The sequence below is a fragment of the Syngnathoides biaculeatus genome, chromosome 8 (assembly GCF_019802595.1).
Source record: "Syngnathoides biaculeatus isolate LvHL_M chromosome 8, ASM1980259v1, whole genome shotgun sequence".
Lineage (NCBI taxonomy): Eukaryota > Metazoa > Chordata > Actinopteri > Syngnathiformes > Syngnathidae > Syngnathoides > Syngnathoides biaculeatus.
Window position 1 is genome coordinate 16,923,814 of NC_084647.1, and position 25,541 is coordinate 16,949,354.

Sequence of the window (25,541 nt, forward strand, 5' to 3'; positions counted from 1 at the left end):
GGTTAGACTGGAGTCCCCTTGGACTATGATGTTCGCAGATGATATTGTGATATGCCGTGAAAGCAGGGAGCAGGCGGAGGAACAATTAGAAAGATGGAGGCACGTACTGGAAAAGAGAGGAATGAAGATTAACCAAAGTAAAACAGAATATTTGTGCATAAATGTGAGGGGCGGAGGATGAGGAGTGAAGCTCCAGGGAGAAGAGATAGCAAGAGTGGACGACTTCAAATACTTGGGGTCAACAATAAAGAGCGATGGAGAGTGTGGTAAAGAAGTGAAGAAACAGGTCCAAGCGGGGTGGAACAGTTGACGGAAGGTGTCTGGTGTTCTATGTGACAGAAGAGTCTCCGCTAGGATGAAGGGCAAAGTTTATAAAACAGTGGTGAGGGCGGCCATGATGTACGGATTGGAGACGGTGGCACTGAAGAAACAACAGGAAGCTGAACTGGAGGTGGCAGAAGATGCTGAGGTTCTCGCTTGGAGTGAGCAGGTTGGATAGGATTAGAAACGAGCTCATTAGAGGGACAGCCAAAGTTGGATGTTTTGGAGACAAGGTTCGAGAGAGCAGACTAAAGTGGTTTGGACATCTCTAGAGGGGAGAGTGTGAGTATATTGGTAGAAGGGTGCTGAGGATGGAGCTGCCAGGCAAAAGAGCGAGAGGAAGACCAAAGAAGAGGTTGATGGATGTTGTAAGATGAACATGAGGACAGTGAGTGTTAGAGAAGAAGATGCACGAGATAGGCTTGGGTGGAAAAAGATGACACGCCGTGGCAACCCCTTACGGGACAAGCTGAAAGGAAAAGAGGAAGATCTATTGGCAAGTCCATCCTAGGGTATGCGTGTTTCTTGATCTCACTTTTTTGTTTGGTTGTTGTCATGCAGAGCTCGACAACATTGAAGAATGGAGACGTTCTTTTCGTATGCTTTTGCGTGTTACTCAACAATAGATACAAGAGATGCTTGTTTACTTGGTAGCGATGGCTAAAGTTCACCAAATTGAAGCTTATGTCATTGTGTCTGGCCCGAGTCTGAAGACTTGTCGTCATACTGTGGCAGATTCAGCCCTGGAAATCAGTTTCCCTTGCCAGGATGTCTGTCGTGTGTATGGTCACAAAAATATCAATCTCTTTCTAAGGATTCATCAAAGACATTTTTTTAAACTATATACTTGACAGACAAGTGAGGTTAAATTGCGGAACATTTGCATTTTACATTTAGCGTACGGTCGCAGCAATGCAGCAATGTTTGATGACTCGCCATAAATCACCAAACTGGAATAATTTAGTGCCCCAAAATCTCAACTTGACCAAATGTCTTGCGTGTGAAATTAATTTCCTGCCCCGAAGAGAGAAATATGCGTCCCCCACTGGTGTAAACGTGTAGATGCAATCATTCGCAGGCTGGCACTTGGTTTTCCTTCAAACTCTTGCACACTCCGATCCAAGTCGGGGGCGGGCAAGGGGGGGCCTTCTCGCAACTTTAATTGAATTTGACTTTTCCGTGGAGGCTAAAGATGACTGTTTATTTACTTTATCCTACACAAAGTGTGTGTGAGTCTCTCAGTTCACTTCACACGCCATCACTCCCAGGACCAACACCGTGATTGTGACGTGCCAAGTGAGATTTCCTTGGCGAACACGCCGTGCAAGTTTGGGCTCCGTTTCAAAGCCACCGACGGACACTTGAGTTGATTCTCACATGCTTCCATTTAGTCCTCATTTTCCTGGTCCAAGTACGAAAGCCACAACAAAGAGAGTCATCCCAGACTAGTGTTGACTTTGGAGGTACGGAATGATTCCATTTGCCGACATTTTAGAAATTGTTTTCACATCCCGTCCATTGTGAAGTTTGATTTACTTTGAGAAGCATGTGAATATTCTCATTCATTCAGGGCCTTTCATTTTCGGGGCTTTAAATCGACGGCATCTGGACTCTTCTGGTCGTCCTACCTTGACTTTGATTTGTTTTGAGCCCACTCTTCTCAAGTGTCTGTTGGCTGAATGAGTATAGATGTAATCTGTTGAGTTAGCTTCCGCCGCTAGCTGCAGACTGGTTAGCTGCCATGATCGTGTCACTTGTGAATTTTTCAAAGAACAAGTATAAACACAACAAATACAACCAACAAGAAGAGTCCAATTGACTGGGTTCAACCTTTACAAATCACTAGGACCCTGGGTGACTGAGAATCCACACACACCGGGAGAAAAAATGTTTTTTAGCAAGTACATTTCTATTTGTCTGCGTGTGTATGTGTGTGAAACTGTGAATTTAAAAATGAATTGGGCAATATTGCTGTTGGGCTAATAATATGTGCAAGTCATAATTAAGTCTTAATCTTTCATTTTCAAACAAGTCTTAAAAGGCAAAAAAACAACCAAGTCTGTCATGGCATTCGTTTGCTGTACTCAAACATTTGCGATCACATATCACATTCATGTTTTTAATTGGGCCCCAAACACTTTCCATACTGTGTATTATTTTATTGTCTTCACAATGAAAGCATTGCTGACATGAATCTTACCATATGTTTGACGAGCTATTGGTTAGCTAAAATCCCTAGTTAATAGAATGTTGGTTAGCTTTCTTTGTAGGTTTTGTTATTGATCAGCAAAATTAGCACACAAAGTTCTTGTCTCTTTGACTTTGGCTAATTTGATCAACAACACAATTGTGAAGTCCATCCATCCATTTTCCTAGCCTCTTATCCTCACAAGGGGGACAACAGTCGCACTCACAATCACAATGTGGGAGGAGACCTGAGTGTGTGGAGAAAACCCATGCAGGCAAAGGGAGAACATGCAAACACCACACAGGTGGGTCCGTGATTGAACCTGTAACCTCAGAACTGTGAGGCTAACACTGAACCAGCTGAGCCACCGTGCCGCCAATTGTGAAGCCAAATATTCATATTCATCATCAGAACACATTATCTTGAAAATGCCGATTTTCGAACGTAAACTGGCAAGAGTTGCCAAGCCAAGTATTCAAGTCCAAGTAAAGTCAAGTTTCATGATGACCAAGTCAACAGCAAGTTAAGTTTTTGATCCATTTCAGCTAAGCGAGTCCCTAGTCTGAATTAGTGAGTTAAATGTGACTCACGTCAACGTGTGAGTACATCCCTCCTCTTTTTGCGTCATCCCTCCGTCGTTCCGAGTACATTCGTCAGAACGCTTGAAAAATTTGCCGTTTGATCAGTTGTCAGTTTTAATCTGTTTTGTTTTAACATTTGCAGCCAGCCGGCTGCGTGTAGCACCGCCGACCGCAGCCGTCTTCGAAGATCAGTCAGGTGAACGTTGCGCAAATATGACAGCCAGCCCCGACAAAAATAACATCTGCAGCCCCGGCCGAGCGAGCGTGCGAGTTTCCTGGACAGCAAAATGAAAGCGTTTCCCCTCACGCTGTTACAGCAATCAAATAGAACATGTCTCTTTATTTGATTTATGCTTACGCAATATAACTTTTTGGGAGGCGTTTTGGAAAAGAAAGAATTGGATCATCTTAATGGTTTCATTTTGTGGTTTCAGTCAAGAGGGCAGTGGCAGGAAAAGGCTGTCTGGAGTACACTCGTACATTTAATCACGGTTCGAAACGAAGGTTAGGGTTTCAAGGTGGGAGTTACAGAGTTGGGATTCAGGCCAAGGTTAGGTTTTCGATAGGGGTTACATATCAGGTTTTCAGACAAGGATCATGTTTTAAATCATGGGTAGTGTTTCAGGGTGAGGGTTTGATCCTCAGTGTTTGGGTTTCAGACAGAAATTAAGTTGTGAAGCCAATTTGAAAGTTTCAAGCCAGTGTTAGGGTTTTCAGACAATAAGGATTTCAAACCAGGGTTAAGGTTTGAAGTTGAAATTTCAAGTTTGACAGATTGAAGCCAAGGTCGGTTTAAGGTAGGATAAGGTTAGCGTAGGTTTCAAGTTGGGGTTTCAAACCCAGTTTGTGTTTCAATTGGAGTTTCATGTTGAGGTTTCAATTGTGTTTTCAAGTCTAAGTAGGATTTTAAGGTAAGAGTTGGGGTCAACAATACAGAGCAATGGAGAGTTTGGTAAGAAAGTGACGAAACGGCTCCAAGCGGGGTGGGACACTTGGCGGAAGGTGTCTGGTGTTCTTAGGTGACAGAAGAGTCTCCGCCAGAATGAAGGGCAAAGTTTATAAAACAGTGGTGAGGCCTGCCATGATGTACGGATAAGAGATGGTGGCACTGAAGGAACAACAGGAAGCAGAACTGGAGGTGGCAGAAATGAAGATGTTGAGGTTCTCCCTTGGTGTAAACAGGTTGGATAGGATTAGAAACAAGCTCATTAGAGGGACAGCCAAAGTTGGATATTTTGGAGACAAAGTTTGCGAGAGCAGACTTCGATAGTTTGGACATGTCCAGAGGCGAGAGAGTGAGTATGTTGGTAGAAGGTCGCTGAGGATGGAGCTGCCAGGCAAAAGATCGAGAGGAAGACCAAAGAAAAGGTTGATGGATGTGGTGAGGGAGGACAGTGGGTGTTAGATGGAAAAAGATGACACGCTTTGGCGACCCCTAACGCGACAAGCCGAAAGGAAATGAAGAAGAAGAAGTTTGACCCTAGTGTTTCAAAACAAGACTTCATGTTGGTTATGAAGTCAAGATTAGCAATCCAAATTAGGGTTGCCCAAAAGGGCTATCATATAAAATTAGGGTTGTACACCAAATTTCAGTCGGAGTTTCACATGAGGGATTGAAGTCAAGGTTTCAAACAAGGCTTCAGCTTTCAAGATGGAGTATTAAGTCTGGTCAGGGTTTTAAACTAGGGTTAGGCGTTCTGACCGCAAATGGCTTTCAAATTAGGGTTGGAAGACAAGGTTTGGGTTTAATATTAGAGGGAAACTGTCTCGTTGGGTTTGTAAAATCCCCTTAAGCACAAGAACATGGTTCATATCACGTTTGAAAACACAGCCTATGTGCAGATTTATTCTGTTGTCCTTCACTTTGGGCCCATGACTCAACAGCTGTATATAAAAAAAAATATGTCAGTTGTACTTATTGCTCGACCTTCAAATGGGTCAGCAATCGGTTGTTTTTACGGTGTGGCAGACGCCTCGTGGCCCGCCCGGCGCTCCAGCTGGGCACGAGAGGAGTCACATGCGGGACTGTTATCACCTCATAAATCCACGCGGATCTCAATAAACATCTCCGGCCGCGTCGGCGGATGTAATGCAGGAGCGAAACGGCTTCATTTGCGCACGACCGAGCTCGCGGGTAAGAAAGCTGCCATTGATTAGCCCGTCGCCGACGCCGCCCCGCCTCCGCCATCCCTCACCGTGACTGACTGGGTCATGCCGAGTGTATTAATATTGACCGCCGGCGTTCCTCCGAGGCTTTCGTATTGGCAGTCTTGATTGAAAAGGCACAGAAAGCAATTTATCGTCCACTAAGCGTATGCTTAATGGGAGCTATTTGCCGCCCATAAGAACAGGAGGATGCCAAAGCGCAGCCAAAAGGCAAAATACATATAGATATATCAAACCAGGAAACAGTAGGGTTAAGATTTCAAAGTAGGTAGATTTGCAGACTTCCTGTGTGTGTCGCGTTAATTAGCATAACTTCAGGTTGAAGACATGTAGGAACTTGCTCCAATTTAGTTTTCTTTGGACTAAATTTAAATATATGTACCATAATTTACGCCCTGCAAGCCGCGACTTTTTTCACACACTTTCAACCCTGCGATATGTGCAGTGATGCGGGGCTAACATTAGTGCAGCGCTAGCGTTAGCGCACCTGGTTATAAGCCTCGGTACACAGAAAGAGTTTAATGCTAGTGCTGCGCTAACTCTAGCCCCGCGCTAATGCTAGCACCGTGCTAGCGTGAAACTCCTTCTGTGTACCAAGGCTTATAACCAGGTGCGTTCTGTAGGCCAGGAATTAAGGTGTATGAAATATGTGAATGATATGTAAAAAGTTAAGATGTGTAAATATGGGCTGTTGTTGGAATGCGGGTGACGGTTCTGCATTTCCGTATTTGGATTTGAAGCCAGTGTTCGTGTTGTAGTCTGGGTTAGGATTTTAAATTAGCATTCAAAACTCAGGTTAGGTTTTAAAGTCGGGTTTGATGCCCGGGTTAGGGTTTCAAATTGGCGCTTCAAGACTGAGTGAGGGTTTAAAAATCAGAAGTAGCAAAGTAATCAGAAGCATTTTGAGAGGCAGACAGTAAAAGAGTCCCTGAGTAAACCTCAAGAGATCCGTCGGCTGCAAGCGGGTCAATTGGGGTTAATCCACGTGGATTAAGTACAACATTTAGCAGCAGACACTCACCCCGGTTTGCCCCGCTTCCTGCCATCTTGCTCCACATCATGAATCAGTCAACTTGTGTCACCACAGGAACTTTTTCGGCGGCGTGACTGTAATGAGCTCTGACAGACGAAGACCAGAATCGCATTCCTTGACCCCCTTCCGCAAAAACGCCGCCTCATCCAGATCGGCGTAACCTGCAGTAAACGAGAAAACCTACGCTGGATTCAAGGCAGGGTTAGGGTTTTAAATTAGGGTCAGGGCGCTGGGTTAGGCGATCAAATTAGGTTTCAATCCTTTGTTTCCAATAAGGGGTCAGAGTTCAAGTCTTGTTTAGGGTTTGAAATATGCGTTTCAAATTTGGGTTTTGAGAGGGTTGGTTTTTCAAAACAGGACTAGGGTTTCATTTAGTGTATGAAACCAGAAATGGGGTTTCAATTTGGGGTTATGGTTTCAAATTAGGGTTATCAACCTGTGTGAGGAGTTCAAGTATGACGATATGGTGAGGGTTTCAAATCAGGGTTTCAAGGCACGGTTAGGGTTTCCACATGAGATTCTCGTCAAAATTAGGAATCAAGGTAAAGGTTTGGATTAAAAATGACAGTTTTAAGCCTGGCGTCGGGTTTTAGACATACATCCTTCATACAACTGTACATTTTGGTTCAACACCAATACTAGGGTTTTGAATTATGTTTTCAAAACAGAATTTCGGTTTTAAAGCATGATTAAATCGGTGGTAAACACACCCACAGCAGCGCAGACCTTCTTTTAGATGCGCCGGGGTGCGCCGATGCACGGAATTATCCAAACCGGTCCAACCCGCCCCGGCGCACGATTGCGCCACCTGGCGTGCACCAGTCTCGGAATTAGGCCTCTGTACCTTGGCTTCGGTTTTTGTTTGTCTGAATCGGCTTTACTTTGTTGTTTCTTTGTTGCTCCCTGTAGCCAGTCGGCGCACTCAACCCCAAGCGTGCCGCTTTCTTCGCCGAGCGCTTCGAGTCGTGGGCGGACGACCAGACGCCGCCGTGCCATTATCGCCGCTACTGCTCCACCGCTGCCTCCGCGCTGCACTGGCTCATCAGGATGGTGAGGACGGTCGCAAAGGGCTGCGCCGGCCACAGAAGGACAACTAGACCATTGAGTTTACCTTGCGCATATTAAAGTGTCACTCTATAGTGGAGTGGAAAAAGTTTACACACCCCTATTTAAAAGCCATTTTTTGTGATATAAAAAAAATTGAGACCAAGACTTCTAAACGTTTCCCCACCATTAGTTTGACCTATGACCTGTACAACAACCCAATTTGGTGTTTTTAGAGATGGGAAATAAGATTAAAACACTTGGATAATGTAGTTGCACAAGTGTGCACACCCTCTTAGGTTGTGCCGTGGCCGTGTCCAATATGAATCAATTACACAATTTAAATTTAAGTCAGCAGATCAGACTGATGCCATCAATCTAGCTATCAATGTATATTTCCACCTAGTTTCCATCTTTAAGTATTTCCACATTTTGCAGCCGTTATAGTGAGCGACCGAAGGGTTTACAACAACAACCCAAAAAATAATAAAAAATGAAATCCCTCGCTGGCATCGTCCTCTCGACAGCCTCCCTCGCCGTTGTGCAGTTAGCATTAGCGCGTCGTCACCTGTCAGGCCCGATGTTGCTGTTACGTCTCCATTCGCAGTGCCCCCCCCCAAAAAAAAACCCCCCAAAAAACCGAACAGATTTCACAGGCCAGTAAAGCGGCATATGTGTGCTAAATAAAGAGTGGCTGGGTAATGATTTGCAGAGGGTGGGGGCTGACAGGTTTATGCGTTTCAGCCTTGCAGACATGTCCATCACGCTTACTCAGGTCCTCATTTACTGGAGGAAGACGAGGAGGAGGAGGTACAAGTTGTTTGTGGAAGTCCGAGAGCTCCCCCCTACCCCCTTCATTAGTGGGAGGGGGCTGCTGATGAACTGAGGAGGTTCCCCTGACAGCACCTAGATTGGCCTCTGCGGGTTTGCTCCCACAATCCCTTGCTTCCTGACGCTCACCGCCACTGCCGGGGAAAAAAAAAGCTCATTTGAGCCAATTACCATTAACGTTCGTTGTAGCTGCTCGGTGCGAACGCTCGTTAATTTCCTCCTCAGGGAATGTCTGATCTATATTCTGAGGTTATAAAGTTTTAAATGTGGGTTTGAAGCTCGGGTTTCAAACAAGGTTTAGGGTTTCTAATTAGGGTTTTAGACATGGTCTCCTGTTTGAAACTATGGTTCGGAGCAGAGATTAGGGGTTCAAACCAGGGTCAGAGTATGAAATCAAAGTTTCAAATATGGGTTAGGGTTCCAAATTAGTGTTGAGTGTTAGATACTTTAGGATCTAAATTGGTGATTTTGTGCCAGATAGGTTTCAAAGATGATTGAGGATTTTAAATTCAAATGTGGTCTCGTTGGTTTTTCCTCAGGAGCCGTTCACCACCTTGTTCCTCAGCGCCAACAACGACCGATTCGACCACCCGGACCGAATCTTTTCCTCCGTGGCCCGCTCATGGAGGAACTGTCAGCGGGACACCTCTGACGTCAACGTGAGTCCTCGTGAAAGTGGGGTCAGTGGTCACACCGGGGTTACGGATTCTCGTTAGGGCCACTGCAAACCGCCGCTTTAATCATCGGATAATCTGTCGATTATTTCTCTGATGGATCGATGAATGTGATAAAAGGATATTTTAAAATTTCTGTCAATTTATGCAAAACAGGACATGAGTTCAAATTGATGGAGCGGAAAACGCACAAACGTGAATTGAATTAGAATTGGCTGACTGTAATATGTAAAAAAAAATTAAAAATGTTGAACGTTGATTTTAAAAAATCAATGCGGATGTTTGCAAATGTTTTCTTTTCATTCAACACAAAAGATAAACACTCCACGTAAGCAGAAGACTACAGAAATGTCCCAATGTGACTGCTGACGGGCTCAAATTCTGACTATTTGGACAATTTTCGCTCAACAATCAATTATCACAATAGTTATCTATCCATTCGATACCCAGTGAGTCGTTGAGTCATCAATTAATTGTCGCACATCCAAGTTTCAAGTGGAGGTTTAAAATTTGGTTTTCACTGATGTTGTTACATGCCCTGCGGTTGACTGGCGACCGGTTCAGGGTGTAGTCCTCCTTTCTCCCGAAGTTTAGATGGGATAGGCTCCCGCGCTCCCCCCACCCTTGTGAGGATAAGCGGTTTAGAAAATGGACAGATGATTTCAATGCAGGGTTGGGGTTTCAAGCAAGGGTTAATGTTTCCATCTACTGTTTGAAGACATGTTGAGGATTTTGATCCTGGTTTGGGGTGTCAATGTGGGCCAAAAGGCTTCAAATTAGCGCTTGGAATTCACGTTTCAAACAAGGTGGTAAAACAAGCCTTAGGGTTTTTAAAAAAGTGAAGAATTTCATATTTCTTGTCTCGTCAAAGTTAGTGATTAATGCTGTGTTTTAGGTTTTCAAATTAGTTCTTTAAATTATTATTTTATTTAGGGTTGGAAACAATTTTTAAGCTTTCAAATTCGGGTTTCAAACCAAGGGCACGTAAATTAGGGCTCCACACAGGGGTCACAGTTTCAAATCGCAGTTTGACACAAAGGTTAGTGTTTCAAATCAAGGATTCAAACGTGCCTTACGGTTGGAAATTTACAAGTCTCAAGGCGCTCTGCAAACCCGACGCTTCAACTCAGACCGCATGAATCAAAAGCGAAGTCACACGAGATATTGCAGGTGTGCCTAATATTTTGGCCGGCGAGCGAGCGCACGTCTGGCTGCACAATCCAGCATGTGGAACGCGTTCGATTAATTATAAATGCCTTGTTCAGACAGACACCTCACACAGGAATGCCCTCAACTCCGAGAAAAAAAAAAATGTTTTCCAGACAAAAAAAAAAAACACTCTCTCGAGTGCTTGAACAAAAAGAAAGGAAGAAAAAAAGATAGAAAGAAAAGCGCTGAACCCTGCTGATTTGCCTCCATTTTGCCTCGCCGCGTCGCATGCACGCAGCAGCAGTAGCAGGAATAGGCGCTGACCTCAAAGTGTCATCCGTTTCCAGCGCACCCTGCTAGCGGGCGCCGTAGCCGCGGGCAATTAATAAAGCATTAATGACAAGAGTCATTTAAAATGCACCCCGCCCCCCAGCCCCCCACATGTCGGGACAGAGGTTTTGCGCTCTCTCCGCCAGCCGCGCAGTCACACGGCACCCTGTTAACAAATAGCGCGCACTCTGCTGCGCATCCACGCTTGCCTTTTGTTTTTACAGCGCGAGATGTGCGTTACATTGTCGTTATATAACGTCTACTCGGCTCGGCTCTTCTCTTGCGCTTCCATTTCTGTCGATTTGTGTTTGTTGTGGATCAGATCCAGATTTGACAGCAGTGTAAACAACTTAATCAAAGGACATATTTTGTTGCGCTTGTGTCAAATCAAAATGGCTTCCAAGGGAGCAAAATGACACCCTTTTGAGCTATCTTTGATCAACCCAAATTTTAATCCGCTTCCGATATTGGAGCTTGTGTGAATTGTCCTCATGAAGTTTCCAGTGCGTGTATTTTACCTGCACACACACACGAACAGAACTCCACATCGCCTCGCAGTCATCAAGACTCGAGCCGGGGCGGAAGGTCGTCCGAGGCCCAGCGGACAGAGCGGGCCGTCGGGCTGCCTGATTAAAAGGCGTCTCGTTTTACCCGGGGACTCGCCTTCATTAACCTCGGCCTCCTCCAGCCAGTAACGACGACGTGAGTGAGCCGGCTTGTTCCGACCCCTCGTGGGGTCACCCCTCAAGTCAGATGGAAACAACAATTCAACGACCCCGTCATTAACGAACAATCTCTACACACACACACAGACACGCAGAGCACGAACATTCCTGGTGTGCAGACGCCTCATTGCGTCGGCATTTCTCGTCCTCTCACGGTTTGCACTAAACCGCAGATGGGAAACACCAGTCACGCCTTTCCTTAAAGGGACGGTGGTGCATTTTCTAGCCTTGTCAATCCTGATGATGTATTTTCATGCACGAGATTCCAGCAGGTGTTGCCTGATGCTTCCTCCGGTGTCAGATCGGACAACGACGACGACGCCTCACTTCCAATTCCATTTAGCGCGCTAACACCTCGGTGCGTAATAATAAGTGTCAAAAAAAAAAAACATTTCTCACATTTCGCATCCTGCTGTTTGGTGTGTTTGTGTTACCTTTTCACCTTCCTCTCGGTGGGGTTTCTTCTTGGTCTTCTGTTAATTTCTTTCTGTTCTGTTTTTGACATTTACTGTCAAACTGAACATAAAACTGAGGGAATTTCTCTTTGTGTAATGGAAACTAAGAACTTTGCCTTAAAGTACACTACCTTAATGCTGACACACAATGGAAAATGCCATGGATGGGCTAATGAATCGAATATTTGAACACAAACAGTGGACCAACACAGTCCGACAGATGATATAAAACTGCTCACAGGCATATATTCTTTATCCTTTGCGAAGAACGACGACTTATTAAGCAATTGTTTCGGCTTCTCCATTTATACCCGTTAGTCTGCGTGATACTGCCCCCAAGTGGCCAAGGCGGGAACACCAAAATGGCCATTACGATGTCCATTGAATTGAAGCAAAAAAATATTTAGTTCCTTTCGTTCTCTTTAACTGTTATTGCTCTAGATTTGTCCACGTTGATTTTTTTTTTTTTTTTTTTTTTTTTGGCAGCTCGAACAGATAGTAGTTTTACATGACAGTGATATGACATTTTTGTCTGTAAATTTATATGACTTATTGAAATGTTTTATTTTCCTGGAGTGATGTGGATAATCCATTGATTTCATTTTTCATAATTTAATGAAGGTTCCCAAATGTTTTCATGAAAACCGTCATCCAGCCCCCAAAAATACATTTAAAAGAAACGCAAGGGATGATGAATTCAAACAGTTCACACAAGTAAGTGCAGAGTGAGACTTTTGTTACCATGGCGACCAGGACCTCAGCGAGGGCAAGTCAAGCGTTGCTAATTTAGACCCTTTTTGACACTCCATTTCGCGACGTTCCCGACCCGTCTCGCAGATGAGCAACAAATGTAAAAAATATTCACCCTCACATTTTGAGCTTTTTGAGCTAATTACGTTTCATTTTTTTCCCTTTTCTTTATTTTCCATAACATCCTACTAAATCAAACTGACCACTGTCATCGCATCTTCTGCCACGCAGGAGCTGATCCCCGAGTTCTTCTACCTGCCGGAGATGCTGGTCAACGCTAACGGCTACCATCTGGGCATGCGGGAGGACCGCGCCATGGTGGGCGACGTGGACTTGCCGGTCTGGGCCAAGACCCCCGAAGACTTTGTGAGGATCAACAGAATGGTGAGGAGCGGAAAGAAAAATGTTTTACATGCGAGTGTGGAAGGAGTGCGAATGTGTTTTGAAAATAATAACCACCCCCAGAATAATAGAATTCCTGTTGTTATTTCTAGTAAAAAAGTAGTGGGTCCCTTTAGAGGGGGGGACGTGCAATTGCCCGGCCGACCACACCCGGGGTTGACCTCACCTCACCTTTCGCTTACTAAACTAACTCTAACGAGAACGGCCCCTGAAAGAAAATGGACGGCTGGATGGCTTTTCCATCCTTTCGCCATCTTTTTTTTTTTTCTTTTGGGGAGGCGAGCCGGAGGAACACGCTCGACCTTTTCAGCCGGAGTGACACACCCGGGCCGCTCCTCCGGAGGTGACCTTTCTTTAATCCGTGGGCCAGGCGGCGGCGGCGCTGCTGCTGGAGACGGATGCTCGCATCCCTCGACGTGTGCCCGACAAAACCCTTCGCCATCTCGCCCCCCCCTCCTACCCACCCTTCAACTGCCGCCATGTTTCTTCTTTTGTTCTAGTCTGCAGTACTCTGGCCTCCTTTATGATTTCATTTCAGTCCGCACCCCCCACCTTCCTTCTCTTTCGCTCTCCCCCGCTTCCTCCCACTTCCCATCTTTGCATGTGCCACTTCCAATTGCGGTGACATGCCCTGTGGCAAACTGCGTACGTGCACAGGCGCGCGCGTGTGAGAGTGCAGCCTTTGTTACTAATGGCTGTTATTTTTATTTTTTTTTTCATTTGCTCTCCACGCCACTTCCAACATTCGCATTGTGCAGCGTACAGTAGCATTTATCAGCCCTGCCGGGCGTCTTATCCGCGCTCTCTGCTTAAACACGCAAACACAATAAAAGACACGGCGGCGCAATACGCCCTCGCAGGTCGTTTATCAGGCTAGTTTTACACTAAATTGGATCCCGGTTAGCGGTGGAGCCATTTATCTCGGAAAATGATGAGTTTGCGGTTTTAAGTGGGAGCAGAAGTGGGAGATAATATGCGGACTGATAACAGCGCGACACATTACTTTGGTGCTCTTCTGTTCAATTAGGGTTAGGGTTCTTTTATCCATCATTTTATTCACACAGGTCAAAAGATTAGGTACACAATCTTACACACAGGTCCCGTGAGATGACTGTTCCTAATGTTTTGTCCCGTGTGTTTTACAACGTCCCGTGAGGTCATGCGCACATCCGAGCGCTTCCGAATGTGAACGGACAACATGTGTCATCTCCTTTGTGTGTGCACGCGCGTGCCCCCCTCATCTCTAATTGGCCCCCGCGCTCGTCGGGCAGGCGCTGGAGAGCGAGTTTGTGTCGTGTCAGCTGCATCAGTGGATTGACCTCGTTTTCGGCTACAAGCAGCGCGGCCCCGAGGCGGTGCGCGCCCTCAACGTCTTTCACCACCTGACCTACGAGGGCGCCGTTAGCCCGGACGGCATCGCTGACCCTTTGACCAGAGAGGTAAACACGCACACACGTGACACACGTGACGTATATACAGTGAACCCCGGCCTAATCTATTGCCTCAACGTGTTGGAATGCTGTGATGTGTAGGCTCCCTCTAGTGGGACACGATCCTATTGCTGAATTAAATGTTACAAATGTCCATAATGTTACAGTGGGTGGGGATTTAATTTTTATTTCAAGCTGGGACTTAAAATTTACATGCTGTCTGGTGGCAGTAACTCCAGCTCACTTGACAACAAATGGCAGCTTGGCAAATAGTCAAATAAAAAAGTTTATAATCACTCCCACTTGAAGTTTACTGTCAAGCTAAACATAAAAAAAAGATTTAGACATTGAGTATCCAAAACAATGATATTGCTCAGCCTCTCAGTCCACTAGATGAACGCTAAAGCTAAATACCATCTACTGTATGTCGCAGTCCTGCAAGGGACAGATAAACGTAAACGGTGCAGCAGCCCATGTAGACAGACAATATAACAGTACTCACTGTCATCTTGTTTGTCCTGTGCACAGAATGACAAATATTAGTGCTGTATCGTTGAGCTGAAAGTAACGCAAGCTGATTAAATGAAGGCTATAGCGACCCATCTGTGTGCCGGCCAGGTGGCCAATGTGGTCTCACCAGCAGGTGCACCGCAATGGCCATTCAGTTGATGGAATATGAGAAATGTTTTTTTGTTAATTCTATTTCACTACTGGGGCGGCACGATGGCTCAGCTGGTAATGCGTTGGCCTCACAGTTCTGAGGACCCAGGTACGCTCGCGGCCCCCCCTGTGTGGAGTTTGCATGTTCTCCCCGTGCCTGCGTGGGTTTTCTCCAGGCACTCCGGTTTCCTCCCACATCCCAAAAACACGCAACATTAATTGGACACTCTAAATTGCCCCCAGGTGTGATTGTGAGTGCGACTGTTGTTTTGTCTCCATGTGCCCTGCGATTGGGCTGGCAACCAGTTCAGGGTGTACCCGCCTCCTGCCTGTCAACAGCTGGGATAGGCTTCAGCACTCCCCGCGACGCTTGTGAGGATAAGCAGCAAAAGTAAATGGATGGATATTTCACTACCGTTTTTTTGATGTACAATAGTATTAAGTGCTATTTTCCTCACTAAATTATACAAATTTTTTATTTTTCTGTGATGGATTATTGGCAATTTGCAAATGTAAATACTGAAGGTGAATTTATGGTGAACTTTGACTTTCGGGAAATTACTGTACTGTACAAGATTGATCTCCGTGGCGACCGAGCCCCTCCCTCCCTCATCCCGGCCGACGTAACGTCCTGTCCCGCACGCGGCGTGAAGCGCGTTCACCTCGAGTGCGAGTCGCTTATCTGCAAAACAAAAGCTTCCCCGAGTCGATGACGGGCCTCGTCGGCTCCCGATCGGATCGATGATCCCGCGATCAATGCGCAGAGGTCAGCCCGTCGATACCCGAGCGGGCGCGTCTCCTTGTCCTCGACACGTTAATTGAATCTCTATGAGCCGCGGCGTGCCACTTGTGAATAGCTTAATTGCGGCGGGGCAGCAGCTGCCGTGCATTGTGGGTCTTTTCTGGGACGAGTCTCTTTTCCTGTGATGTCCGCCATCTGCTGTCTGCAAAACAACTCATTTATATACTGTCACTTCCAGCGGCGCCTTTATTTATCAAGTGACCATTATGCAAATGAGACACTCCCAAGATTTGCTTGATCCAAGCAAGTGGCGTCTTTTTATTTATTTTTATTTTGTTTTTTTTTTTTTTGGGGGGGGGGTGATTCGTATTTTGTGTATTGGCCAGTTGTGTCCCCACCAATGCCAACAAGACACCGCCAGTGTCTAATCGTGTCGAGATCCATGTCGTGTTTGAGAGGCATTTAATTGCGACCGGTCTTTTTGACATTCCTTAACTTGTTTCGCACATTCTTTACAACCAGAAAAAGATTGCTTCATCCGTGATTCAAATACACCACTATTATTTTAGTGGATTATTTAAATTTTTGATGCAAAATAACGTCCAACCCTATGTTAGCCATTTCACATCAAGGCAACTTTTGCTTTATTTAGCCCTGAATTGCAAAAGAGTCTTAAAGAGTTTCATAGACTCACAGTTCACAACAATCATATCACCCATTTTAGACCCCCTATTAAAGAGAAATTCATAAATAGGGGGCAGCGGGGGGTGAGGGAGAGGCAGTAAAACAGCCCAAAGTCTAGATGACGGGGTGAGGCGAAGAGACTTGTTCTATATGTGTTGCATAAGATTTGTAGTTCAACCAAATCTCAAGACGAGGTTTAAATTTTTTTTTTTCGCTTCTCTCATTTTGAGCTTGGAATAGAGAATGAATGTTCTCTAACCGGCCGACTTCTTTTATAGCTCTCAGGTGTCACCGGAAGTCGAGCTGTTGGCGCTCCAAAAACCTTGGACTTATGACATCTTTGAAAGTCGTAGATGTGTCATCGCCCCCCCCCCCCCACTCTATGGTTCACATAATCTCCATATGCTATAGTTAACTATTGCGGGGTTTTTTTTCTGCTACAGAATCTCATGCATTTTTTTGTGGAAAGACATTTTTTTTTTAATTTTTACACAATTACTTAAAGGGGAAATCCACTGGTTTGCATTAACAATGTATCCAATAGGTCATGTAATATGTACTCTATTTTGACAATGTGACGCTAAATCCTCTCTCATTTAATAGTGGTTTTGAAGATTTTTATCGACAATTACAAATTTTCAGGGGTGCTGCCATTTTCGCGAGTCACATGAACTGCACGGGCGGATGTGATGTGTACCATGCCGCAACAAAGGCTCGAATGCATGGGACACCATTTGTGCCCGGAGCTCATTTCTCGGATTTATCCTCATCTGATGAAGAAACAGAAGTATCGGTTGATCGGGAAGACGGAGGAATACTTCCATACACAGCCGTGAAGTATGGAAGTAGTCCTCCGTCGAGCCAAGTCAAAATCTCAACATTTTGGGGAAAAACAAGAACGAAAACAATTTTTGGCAAATGCATTTTTTCGTTTTGTTTTGTAGTCGGTAACGATACACAGCCGTGAAGTATGGAAGTAGTCCTCCGTCTTCCCGATCAACCGATACTGCTAAAACTCTTCTCAAAACACTATTAAATGAGAGAGGATTTATCATCGCATTGTCAAAATAGAGTACATATTACATGACCTATTGGCTACATTGTTAACGTAAAGCACCGGATTTCCCCTTTAACAACTAACCACTTACAAAGAGCGCGCCCGCTAAATGTCACGTGAACACCCGCGATATTGATTCGTCCGGCTCCAGCGACAGCTGACGAATTACACGGAACGCCGTCAGGACCTGTCAGGAAATCCGAGGGTCCGCCACCGCTGCGTGTCAGGTGGTGCCCCCTGCTGGCAGGGGGCTAGGCATCATCCTGACAGCTTCCTCTTCACGGGGGGGGGGGAACATGACAGCCCGGCCCCCGGTTTCTGAGCATGTGGCCTCGCTCGGGAGGAGGCGGACAAATTATTCATCAGTGTGACTTCATTCCTTGTCACGTAGACCCCCACCCTCCACCCCAATCCCTTTACCCCCCCACCCATCCTTGACTGCTTATGAGGTTGACAAAGACAACAAAGCTTGAGTGGTAGTCAACAAAGTGTTCATATTTGAAAGGTTTATCGCTTGACCTTTCGGATTTGAAATCTTCTTTAAAGGGAGTCAAACAAGTCTAATGACTTCAACGAGAGAAAAATCAATTACATTTAGGTCAAATTGTAGTACAGTAGTCAAATATTCTTACTCCTGTGTGTTTTTGCAAATGTTCCAACTGGCTTCAGAAGCATTGTGGAACATTTTGTTTGAACTTGTCGTCCTTTCACTTCTGTTTTCAACTCATTGACCGACGCTCGTTTCATGTCACGAAGTTGATGTTCGGGATATACGCCATTCACGAATATTCCACCGCTGTGACATTTGTGCCACGCGCGGGGAATCCAATCCCCATGTTTGAATTTCCTGGATTTTTTCACACTTCCACCAATCAAATTTGTGACGTGTTTTTTTAATTTAACGTGCGTTGATTGTGTTTGCCCTTATATAGTTTTATTTGCACCTGAAACAAACAAAGTAGTAGTCAAAGAGTGGCCACGTTTTATGGGATGGATTTAGGTCTGTTTATGCTGCTAAGGTTAAGGTGCCGCTTATACTATTCCAGCGAGCATGTGTGCGTGCATCTTCTCCGTCAGTCTTGTCGGCGTGTTGTCGTCTTCAGGTGTCGTGACGCATGGCGAGCCCACCCTGCTTAGCGGGTCAAGCAGAGGGCGCGTCCTCCTTCTGTCTGACACGCTTGATGTCCCACGTTGTGTTGTGTTGTTTTACGGCACGAGAGGAGTGGTCCTCAAACTGGGTGTCCGGGCCGTGCAGCAGCCACAGCTAAGTGGTCCCCAAATAATTTAGATCATTGGCCTGATAGTTGTCAGCCCAGTCAAGTCAAAATCTCAACATTTTGGGAAGAATAAAAAAAGAAAACATTTTTTAGCAAATGCATTTTATGTTTGTTTTGTTTTGTACTTGGTAACTGTCATTTAAAATTGCCGAAGAGAATTGTGCTCCTAGGCTAACAGTATGATTTGCTCACTATATTCATGTTGTGCCCTTAAAAAGGATTAGAATTGACCCCTCCGTAGAAATTGTGTCATCCGCGTTGCTGACCAATCAGAGGCCAGAGATCTGCATAAATGTTGGCGTCCGCCATTACCTCTGACAAAGTCGCATGGTCCAGTATAGCTTTTGTTAGCGTTTTATCACGTATTTGGGTTGCTTAACAATAGATATGGTTAAGAGGTGTAGTCATAGACTTTATAAGAGTGACGACAGGTATCCTGAAAGGCTAGTTGGTGGAGTTCGATTCGTACCCTTTCCAAAACCGAAGACCGAGTACGAAAAATGTCTTCGATGGATCAAACTTTGTGGAAGACGGCATCATCAACTGAATACATCTAAAATCAACCGGAACAGAAGACCGAGTACGAAAAATGTCTTCGATGGATCAAACTTTGTGGAAGATCGCATGATCAATTGAATCCATCTAAAATCAACCGGAACCGATATGTTTGCACGAAGGTATCCCCTATATTTGATTTTCAATACATGTCTCATATAAATGGATTAGCAGTTCTTCGCTTGCATAACATAGCTACGTCTGAATAATTGACACACTTGATCTGTGTTGAACGATATTTTGCGATGATCTGACTGCACAAAACTGTCTCTTTGTTGCCGGCTAGGGAGCTAAGCTAAACCGGACTATGTTTGCACGAAGGTATCCCCTATATTTGATTTTCAATACATGTCTCATATAAATGAATTACCAGTTCTTCGCTTGCATAACATAGCTACGTGTGAATGATTGACACACTTGATCTGTGTTGAGCGATAATTTGCGAGGACCTGACTGCACAAATGTGTCTCTTTGTTGGCGGCTATTGAGCTAAGCTAAACCGGACTAGCGAGTCCTAAAAGCCTTTGACGTGCACCGAGACACCAAGACCTAAGGAAGGATGTTTGAGGACACTAAAGTAGTGATTGTCGTACTCGGTCGGGACTTACGTAGGTTCGGCACTAATTCAAGAATAATTATTGAGGGGAGCGTGTGACGTTACTCAAAGAAAACGAGCGAAACAACTCGTAAATCAAGCGTCGCCTTCTTTTCCTTCATACGACGGTTCACAAACGGGTATACAGATACACATACAGATTCTGCACACAAGTGTGATAGGTAACACGAAAATAGGAAATTGTCAATGACGAATTCGTCTTTGGGTTATAATATATTATATTATGTGGCTTCTCGGTCTTCCTCTGACTCCGGAAAGATCTCGCGCTAATATCGATGGTTTCTCCGTCGATATGCATGGAAATACCATTGAAATACCCCTCGCGGAAATACTTGAAGCCCTGCTGTCTGCTCTTCAACGATATTTCACTATTCGGTAAGAATGCGAGTGAAAAATCAGCTGGTAAATCGGACAATTTCGCTCTCGTCTTTTCTTCCTGGGCCGCCATTTTTGCTAATTGTTTGTCTGAGGTTAGCAAGCGTGGGGTGACGCCATGCTTCTGATTTCATTCAATCATTCACACGTAGCAATGTTATGCTAGCGAAGAACGTCTCATTCATTTATACGAGACGTGTATTGAAAATCAAATTTAGGGCATATCTTCGTGCAAACATATTTGTTCCGGTTGACATTAGATGGATTTAGTTGGTGATGCAGTCTTCCACAAAGGCATTTTTCGTACTGGGTCTTCGGTTTTGGAAAGGGTACGAATCGAACTCCACCAACTAGCCTTTCAGGATACCTGTCGTCACTATTACAAAGTCTGTGACTACACCTCTTAACCATATTTTTTGTTAAATAACCCAAATACGCGATAAAACGCTAACTAAACCTATACTGGACCATGCAATGTTGTCTGAGAAAATGGCGGGAGCAAAAAAGGGCGTGGTTTATGCAGATCTCTGGCCTCTGATTGGTCAGTGACGCAGATTGCGCAATATCCACGGAGGGGTCAATTGCGTGTAGATGCAACTAACATCAACATAGCGTAGGTCCAGGCCACAAAGGTGCCACAAGATGGCGCCAAATCCATACTCATGTGGTGCCTTTGCCAAAACACAAAAAGACAAATCTTTATATTTTTCAGCATAGAATTGAAGACTGATTTGAGACAAAAATGAAAATTAAAATTTTTGAAATTCAAGACCGTGAATATCCAGAGCTTCATTATACTTGACTTTTGAAGTGAAGTCATCCTGTAACCATCCTCAAAAGTCAAATCCCTAGTATTACAAATCAACATTCCCCATTGAAATGAATGCAAACGCCATTAATTCATTCTAGTCCCTCCAAAAACACACCAGAAAAATTCATTTTGCTCACAAGACAAAAAAAATGTAGTGCCCAGAGGAAACCCACGCAGGCACGGGGAGAACATCCAAACTCCACACAGGCGGGTCCGGTATTGAACCCAGGACCTCAGCGCTGTGAGGTCAACACTTTACCTGCTGCCTTCAAATATTCATAAATCAATAAAGTTTGGGTAGCTGCTATGTGGTATAACATTTTGTCACTGTATTCAAGTCAAGAAATCTTTAATGCAGATTGTCCAACTGTGCCTTTATTTTATTTATTCTCCAAATGTTCTCCGCAACAACTCAGTTGAAACTTTTCACTGCGGTGCGACAGCGGCGTTGTGCCAGATAGGAAGTGAGGGCAGGGTTGGACGAAGTCGTTTTGGGGAAAGAGGATGGGGGGGCTCGCAGGTGGCCTGTCCTCATCCCGAATCACTCGGGAATATCCCGTGCTGCGTGCGGCGTGCTGGCATGTGCTGCCCATTGGCTGCGTGTGATTTTAAGCGGTGTGTACAGGACCCGGGCAAACACGAGGGCCGGGCACCCCAATGCGACGGCTGTGGAGGAGCAGGCGCCACTCACTTCCATCAAGATCAGTGACAGCCACATATCTTTTTTTTTTTTTTTCGCCTTGTTGGATGTTACCTACGTCAAGGAGTGACTGTTTTTGACCGTGTTAGTGGGCAGGATGACACAAATATACCAGAGGAAGTAAAAACCGCGAGTAATTGATGCCCCTCTAAAAATATTTAGAATTGCCTCTTTTAATAGTTGAAACAGTAAATATATAGCAATCTTTGATCCTTAAACAGTTCAATATCTTTTCAATTCATAAAACGTGCTATTCGGAAGAGGAAAACAATAGACATGCAGTCTTGTGACTTCCATTGACAACCCAGACTAATCTTAGCCCCTCCCCAACTTGAAAATGTCTTAAACAGTCAGCGTGTTTCACCTAAAACAATACAGTTAACCTTCACTATTCGCAGTGGAGGACGAAGCCCTGTCAAAATTTGCAAGTAGTTGTTGCCGACGCTTCCACAAAATGGCAACAAAACTCTTTTTTTCTCTGTTAGACAAAGATATGGCCAGACTAAAACTTGCTTGACCCCAATGCCAAATGCATTTTTAATATTAGATATAGCTTTGGCCGGCAGTTATAAACAACGTAGTGAATACTTGTTGGACTGTGTTCTCTTTTTAGAAGTATTCATTCCTATCCACAAATCGAAACAGTGAAAATGATAATACTTTATACAGTATACTAACAAAATCTCTTTTTGAAGAGAAACAATTTTTTGAAGTTGCCTGGTTTTACGATGAAATACCATGTATTAAATACCTCTTGGAAGGACATTTTCAATCTTTGTTACCAAATTACATTGAAGAAAATAAGTATTTGAACACCCTGCTATACTGCAAGTTCTCTCACTTAGAAATCATGGAGGGGTCTGAAATTTTCATCGTTTTCTCCACATCGGACAGGACGACTGCACTGTATTAAGAGAGGATGACCGCGGCCATGTATTGTGAGGTTTTGGGGAACAACCTCTTTCCCTCAGTCAGAGCATTGAAGATGGGTCCCGGCTGAGTCTTTCAACATGACAATGACCCGAAGCTCACAGCCAGGAAAACCAAGGAGTGGCTCCGTAAGAAGCATATCAAGGTTCTGGCGTGGCCTAACCAGTCTCCAGACTTAAACCTAGTAGAAAATCTTTGGAGGGAGCTGCAACTCTGTGTTTCTCATTAAATGCCCAGAAACCTGCCTGATCTAGAGAATATCTGTGTGTAGGAGTGGACCAAATTCCCTCCTGCAGTGTGTGCAAAGCTGGTGAACAAGTACAGGAAACGTTTGATCTCTGTAATTGCAAACAAAGGCTACTGTACCAAATATTGTTTTTTTCAGGTGTTCAAATACTTACTTGCAGCTGTATCACACAAATCGTTAAAAAAATCATACATTGCTATTTCTAGATTTTTCTTTTTAGATGATCTCTCTCACAGTGGACATGCACCTACGATGACAAATTCAGACGCCTCCATGATTTCTAAGTCGGAGAACTTGCAATATAGCAGGGTGTTCAAATACTTATTTTATTCAGTGTAGCTCTAAATTGATACATATAAAGGTAAATGAAAATCATCTTCAACCTAGAACCTGAAATGTGTGAATGTATTTATTTGGTTAGCTTACTAAATTTACAAAAACGGAGGTTTCTTCTTTTTCATCCAAACTTTTCAGACTAGTTTGAGATGTAACTGCCACAACCAAAAGCAAAAACTAATAAATAAAGAAATAAATAAATAATTACCACTTGCTTCTGATTATGTATTCTTGCTGGGACATGTTTTCCAATATGTTCCCGGTGCAATAGAGACACGCAGGAAGTGGGTCGGCCTTCCTGACGTGTGCTTTTGTGTGCTCAACAGTGTGCAATCCCAGTGCGTGTACGTATGTGTGTCTTCAAAACAGACAAATATTTCACAGCATCTAAAGCATCTTTCGACGTGACCCTCATGTACTTTTGCCCGCCTCTCTATATTACCGTGCGTGCGTTCGTGCACCCTTTCTCCTTTGTCTGGCGGACAATAGCGCGATAGATCGCAGTGGCCGGCCTCGCCGGGACGTCACTCCAGGTTAGCGTTTGCGCAAGCGGGGGCCCCTCGCGCCTGCAAATGGGAACGGTTAAGCCAAGCATGTTAATAGGAAAAGGCCTGTCTCTTCCATACTAACACTTGGATGACTCTGCAGGGTGAGGAGGTGGGCGGGGGCGTCGGGGAAGGGGGTTAGCGGGAGCGCACCCAACTCTCCGAGCTTCAAATCCCCACCCCGACCCCCTCCACACCGCGAGGCAAGGGCTGAGTCGGGATTTGCCTGCATTGTCAAGTAGCGCATTGACCCATCACTTTGACGCATATCCAGTATGACGGCCGCCCTCTCTTCCTCTCTCTCTCTCTCTCTCTCTCTCTCATTCTCTCCACTTTGTCTCTCGCTCACTCGCTCTCGGTTTCCCCTCCCGCAGGCCACCGAGGCGCAGATCCGGAGCGTTGGACAGACGCCATCTCACTTGCTCATCGAGCCGCATCCTCCACGCAGCTCCGCCATGCACCTGGTGAGAGCAGAGAGCATGCTGGGAAAATAGAAGAAGGGGAAAAAAAAATGTTGCTCAACTTTGCTCAACTCTACAACCCCCCCACATCCCCTCACAATTTAATTAATTTGATAAAGTGTGTGACATGCTTTCGTCAAATCACCCCTACGATGAAGAGTTAGAGCAGGGGTGTCAAACTCATTTTTGCCGGGGGCCACATTGTGGTTGCAGTTTCCCTCAGAGGGCCGTTATGATTGTGAAACAATCCAAATTTTTAATCCCCTCATTATCTTTACACGTGCAATTTATGAGCTAGTTTTTTTAATTATTGTTCATGTTCGGTAACACAAAATGCTTGCAATATTTCAAAGTTGTCATTTATGATGTGATAATTTGAAATTTGAACAAAAATCCTGGAAGTTGACACACATGATTTGACTTTGAGGGCCTCATAAAACCATATGGCCGGCCGGATCTGGCCCCCGGGCCGAGAGTTTGACACCTGTGAGTTAGAGTATAGCACACTTTTTACATCATACCTGTGCTTCAATCTGGCTCAACAATTTTTACATCAGGAATCCTGTAATATCTGTTGCATAGGTTTTGGATTTTTTTTTTGCTAAAATTGGTCAGCTATGTTTTATGTATAGGTTCTTAAATTCTTAATCCATCTAACTAAATAATTGCATGTAGAAATCACATTTATCTATTGTTTTATGTAATTACTTAAATGATTATAATGATGAATAATTTAAAATGTATTTATTAGTAATTAAAATTTTACATATTGATTTATGCATTTATTTATTTCTTTATCTAGAAAGACACTAACATATTTTTTAAAAATCAGCACAAAAAGTTTTCCGAACTCTGGTTTAAATCCACTTTTAACACCCTCTTCTGAATTCTGTTTCACGCCATCGACTCAACTGCGGGGTCAATGCCGACGGTTTAGGCTACCATGCCGACCAGGAGCAGATCTCGGGGGTGGCTACTCATTGAGCCCCAAGTCTGAGTGCAAAGCCCCCTTTGTGTCTTCCTCCTTCCACAGAGCCCTCTGATGTTCAAGGACCAGCTGCAGCAGGACGTCATCATGGTGCTAAAGTTCCCGTCCAACTCGCCGGTGACGCACGTCGCCGCCAACACGCTGCCGCACCTCGCCTTGCCGGCCGTGGTCACCGTCACGTGCAGCCGCCTCTTCGCCGTCAACCGATGGCACAACACGGTCGGTGAGTGGCGCCCGCTCCCATAAAAACGTCACCTGAGCCAAGCGGGAAGTGTTTCCACATGCCCGCGTGTGAACCGCAGCAGTCACTCCTCTGTGCCCCCGCCCCGCCCACCCCAAGAAAGGGGCCGCCACCTCCGGGTCACGGGGGCCAAGAAATGCTGGCTCGGAAATTGGGCCGTGGCTCAAGCCACATTCGCCTCACACTTGCCAGCTGTCAGAGAGGAAAACCCGGTGAGCGGGAGTCGAGTGCCCTAAT

The 25,541-nt window shown here is 44.9% G+C and overlaps 1 protein-coding gene across 2 annotated transcripts in view; it reads left to right on the forward strand.

Moving 5' to 3' along the window:
• The window catches only part of LOC133504630 (neurobeachin-like), a 239,147-nt gene that overhangs the window by 202,116 nt on the left and 11,490 nt on the right, over positions 1-25,541 (forward strand). The window contains exons 44-49 of one of the 2 annotated variants that reach the window (XM_061827086.1): positions 7,199-7,339; positions 8,704-8,823; positions 12,479-12,631; positions 13,921-14,088; positions 23,989-24,078; positions 25,109-25,286. In XM_061827086.1, coding sequence (XP_061683070.1) covers positions 7,199-7,339; positions 8,704-8,823; positions 12,479-12,631; positions 13,921-14,088; positions 23,989-24,078; positions 25,109-25,286 — 850 coding nt within the window. Of the gene's footprint in view, positions 1-7,198; positions 7,340-8,703; positions 8,824-12,478; positions 12,632-13,920; positions 14,089-23,988; positions 24,079-25,108; positions 25,287-25,541 lie in introns of those variants that run through there. The other variant, XM_061827087.1, reaches the window with a different exon arrangement.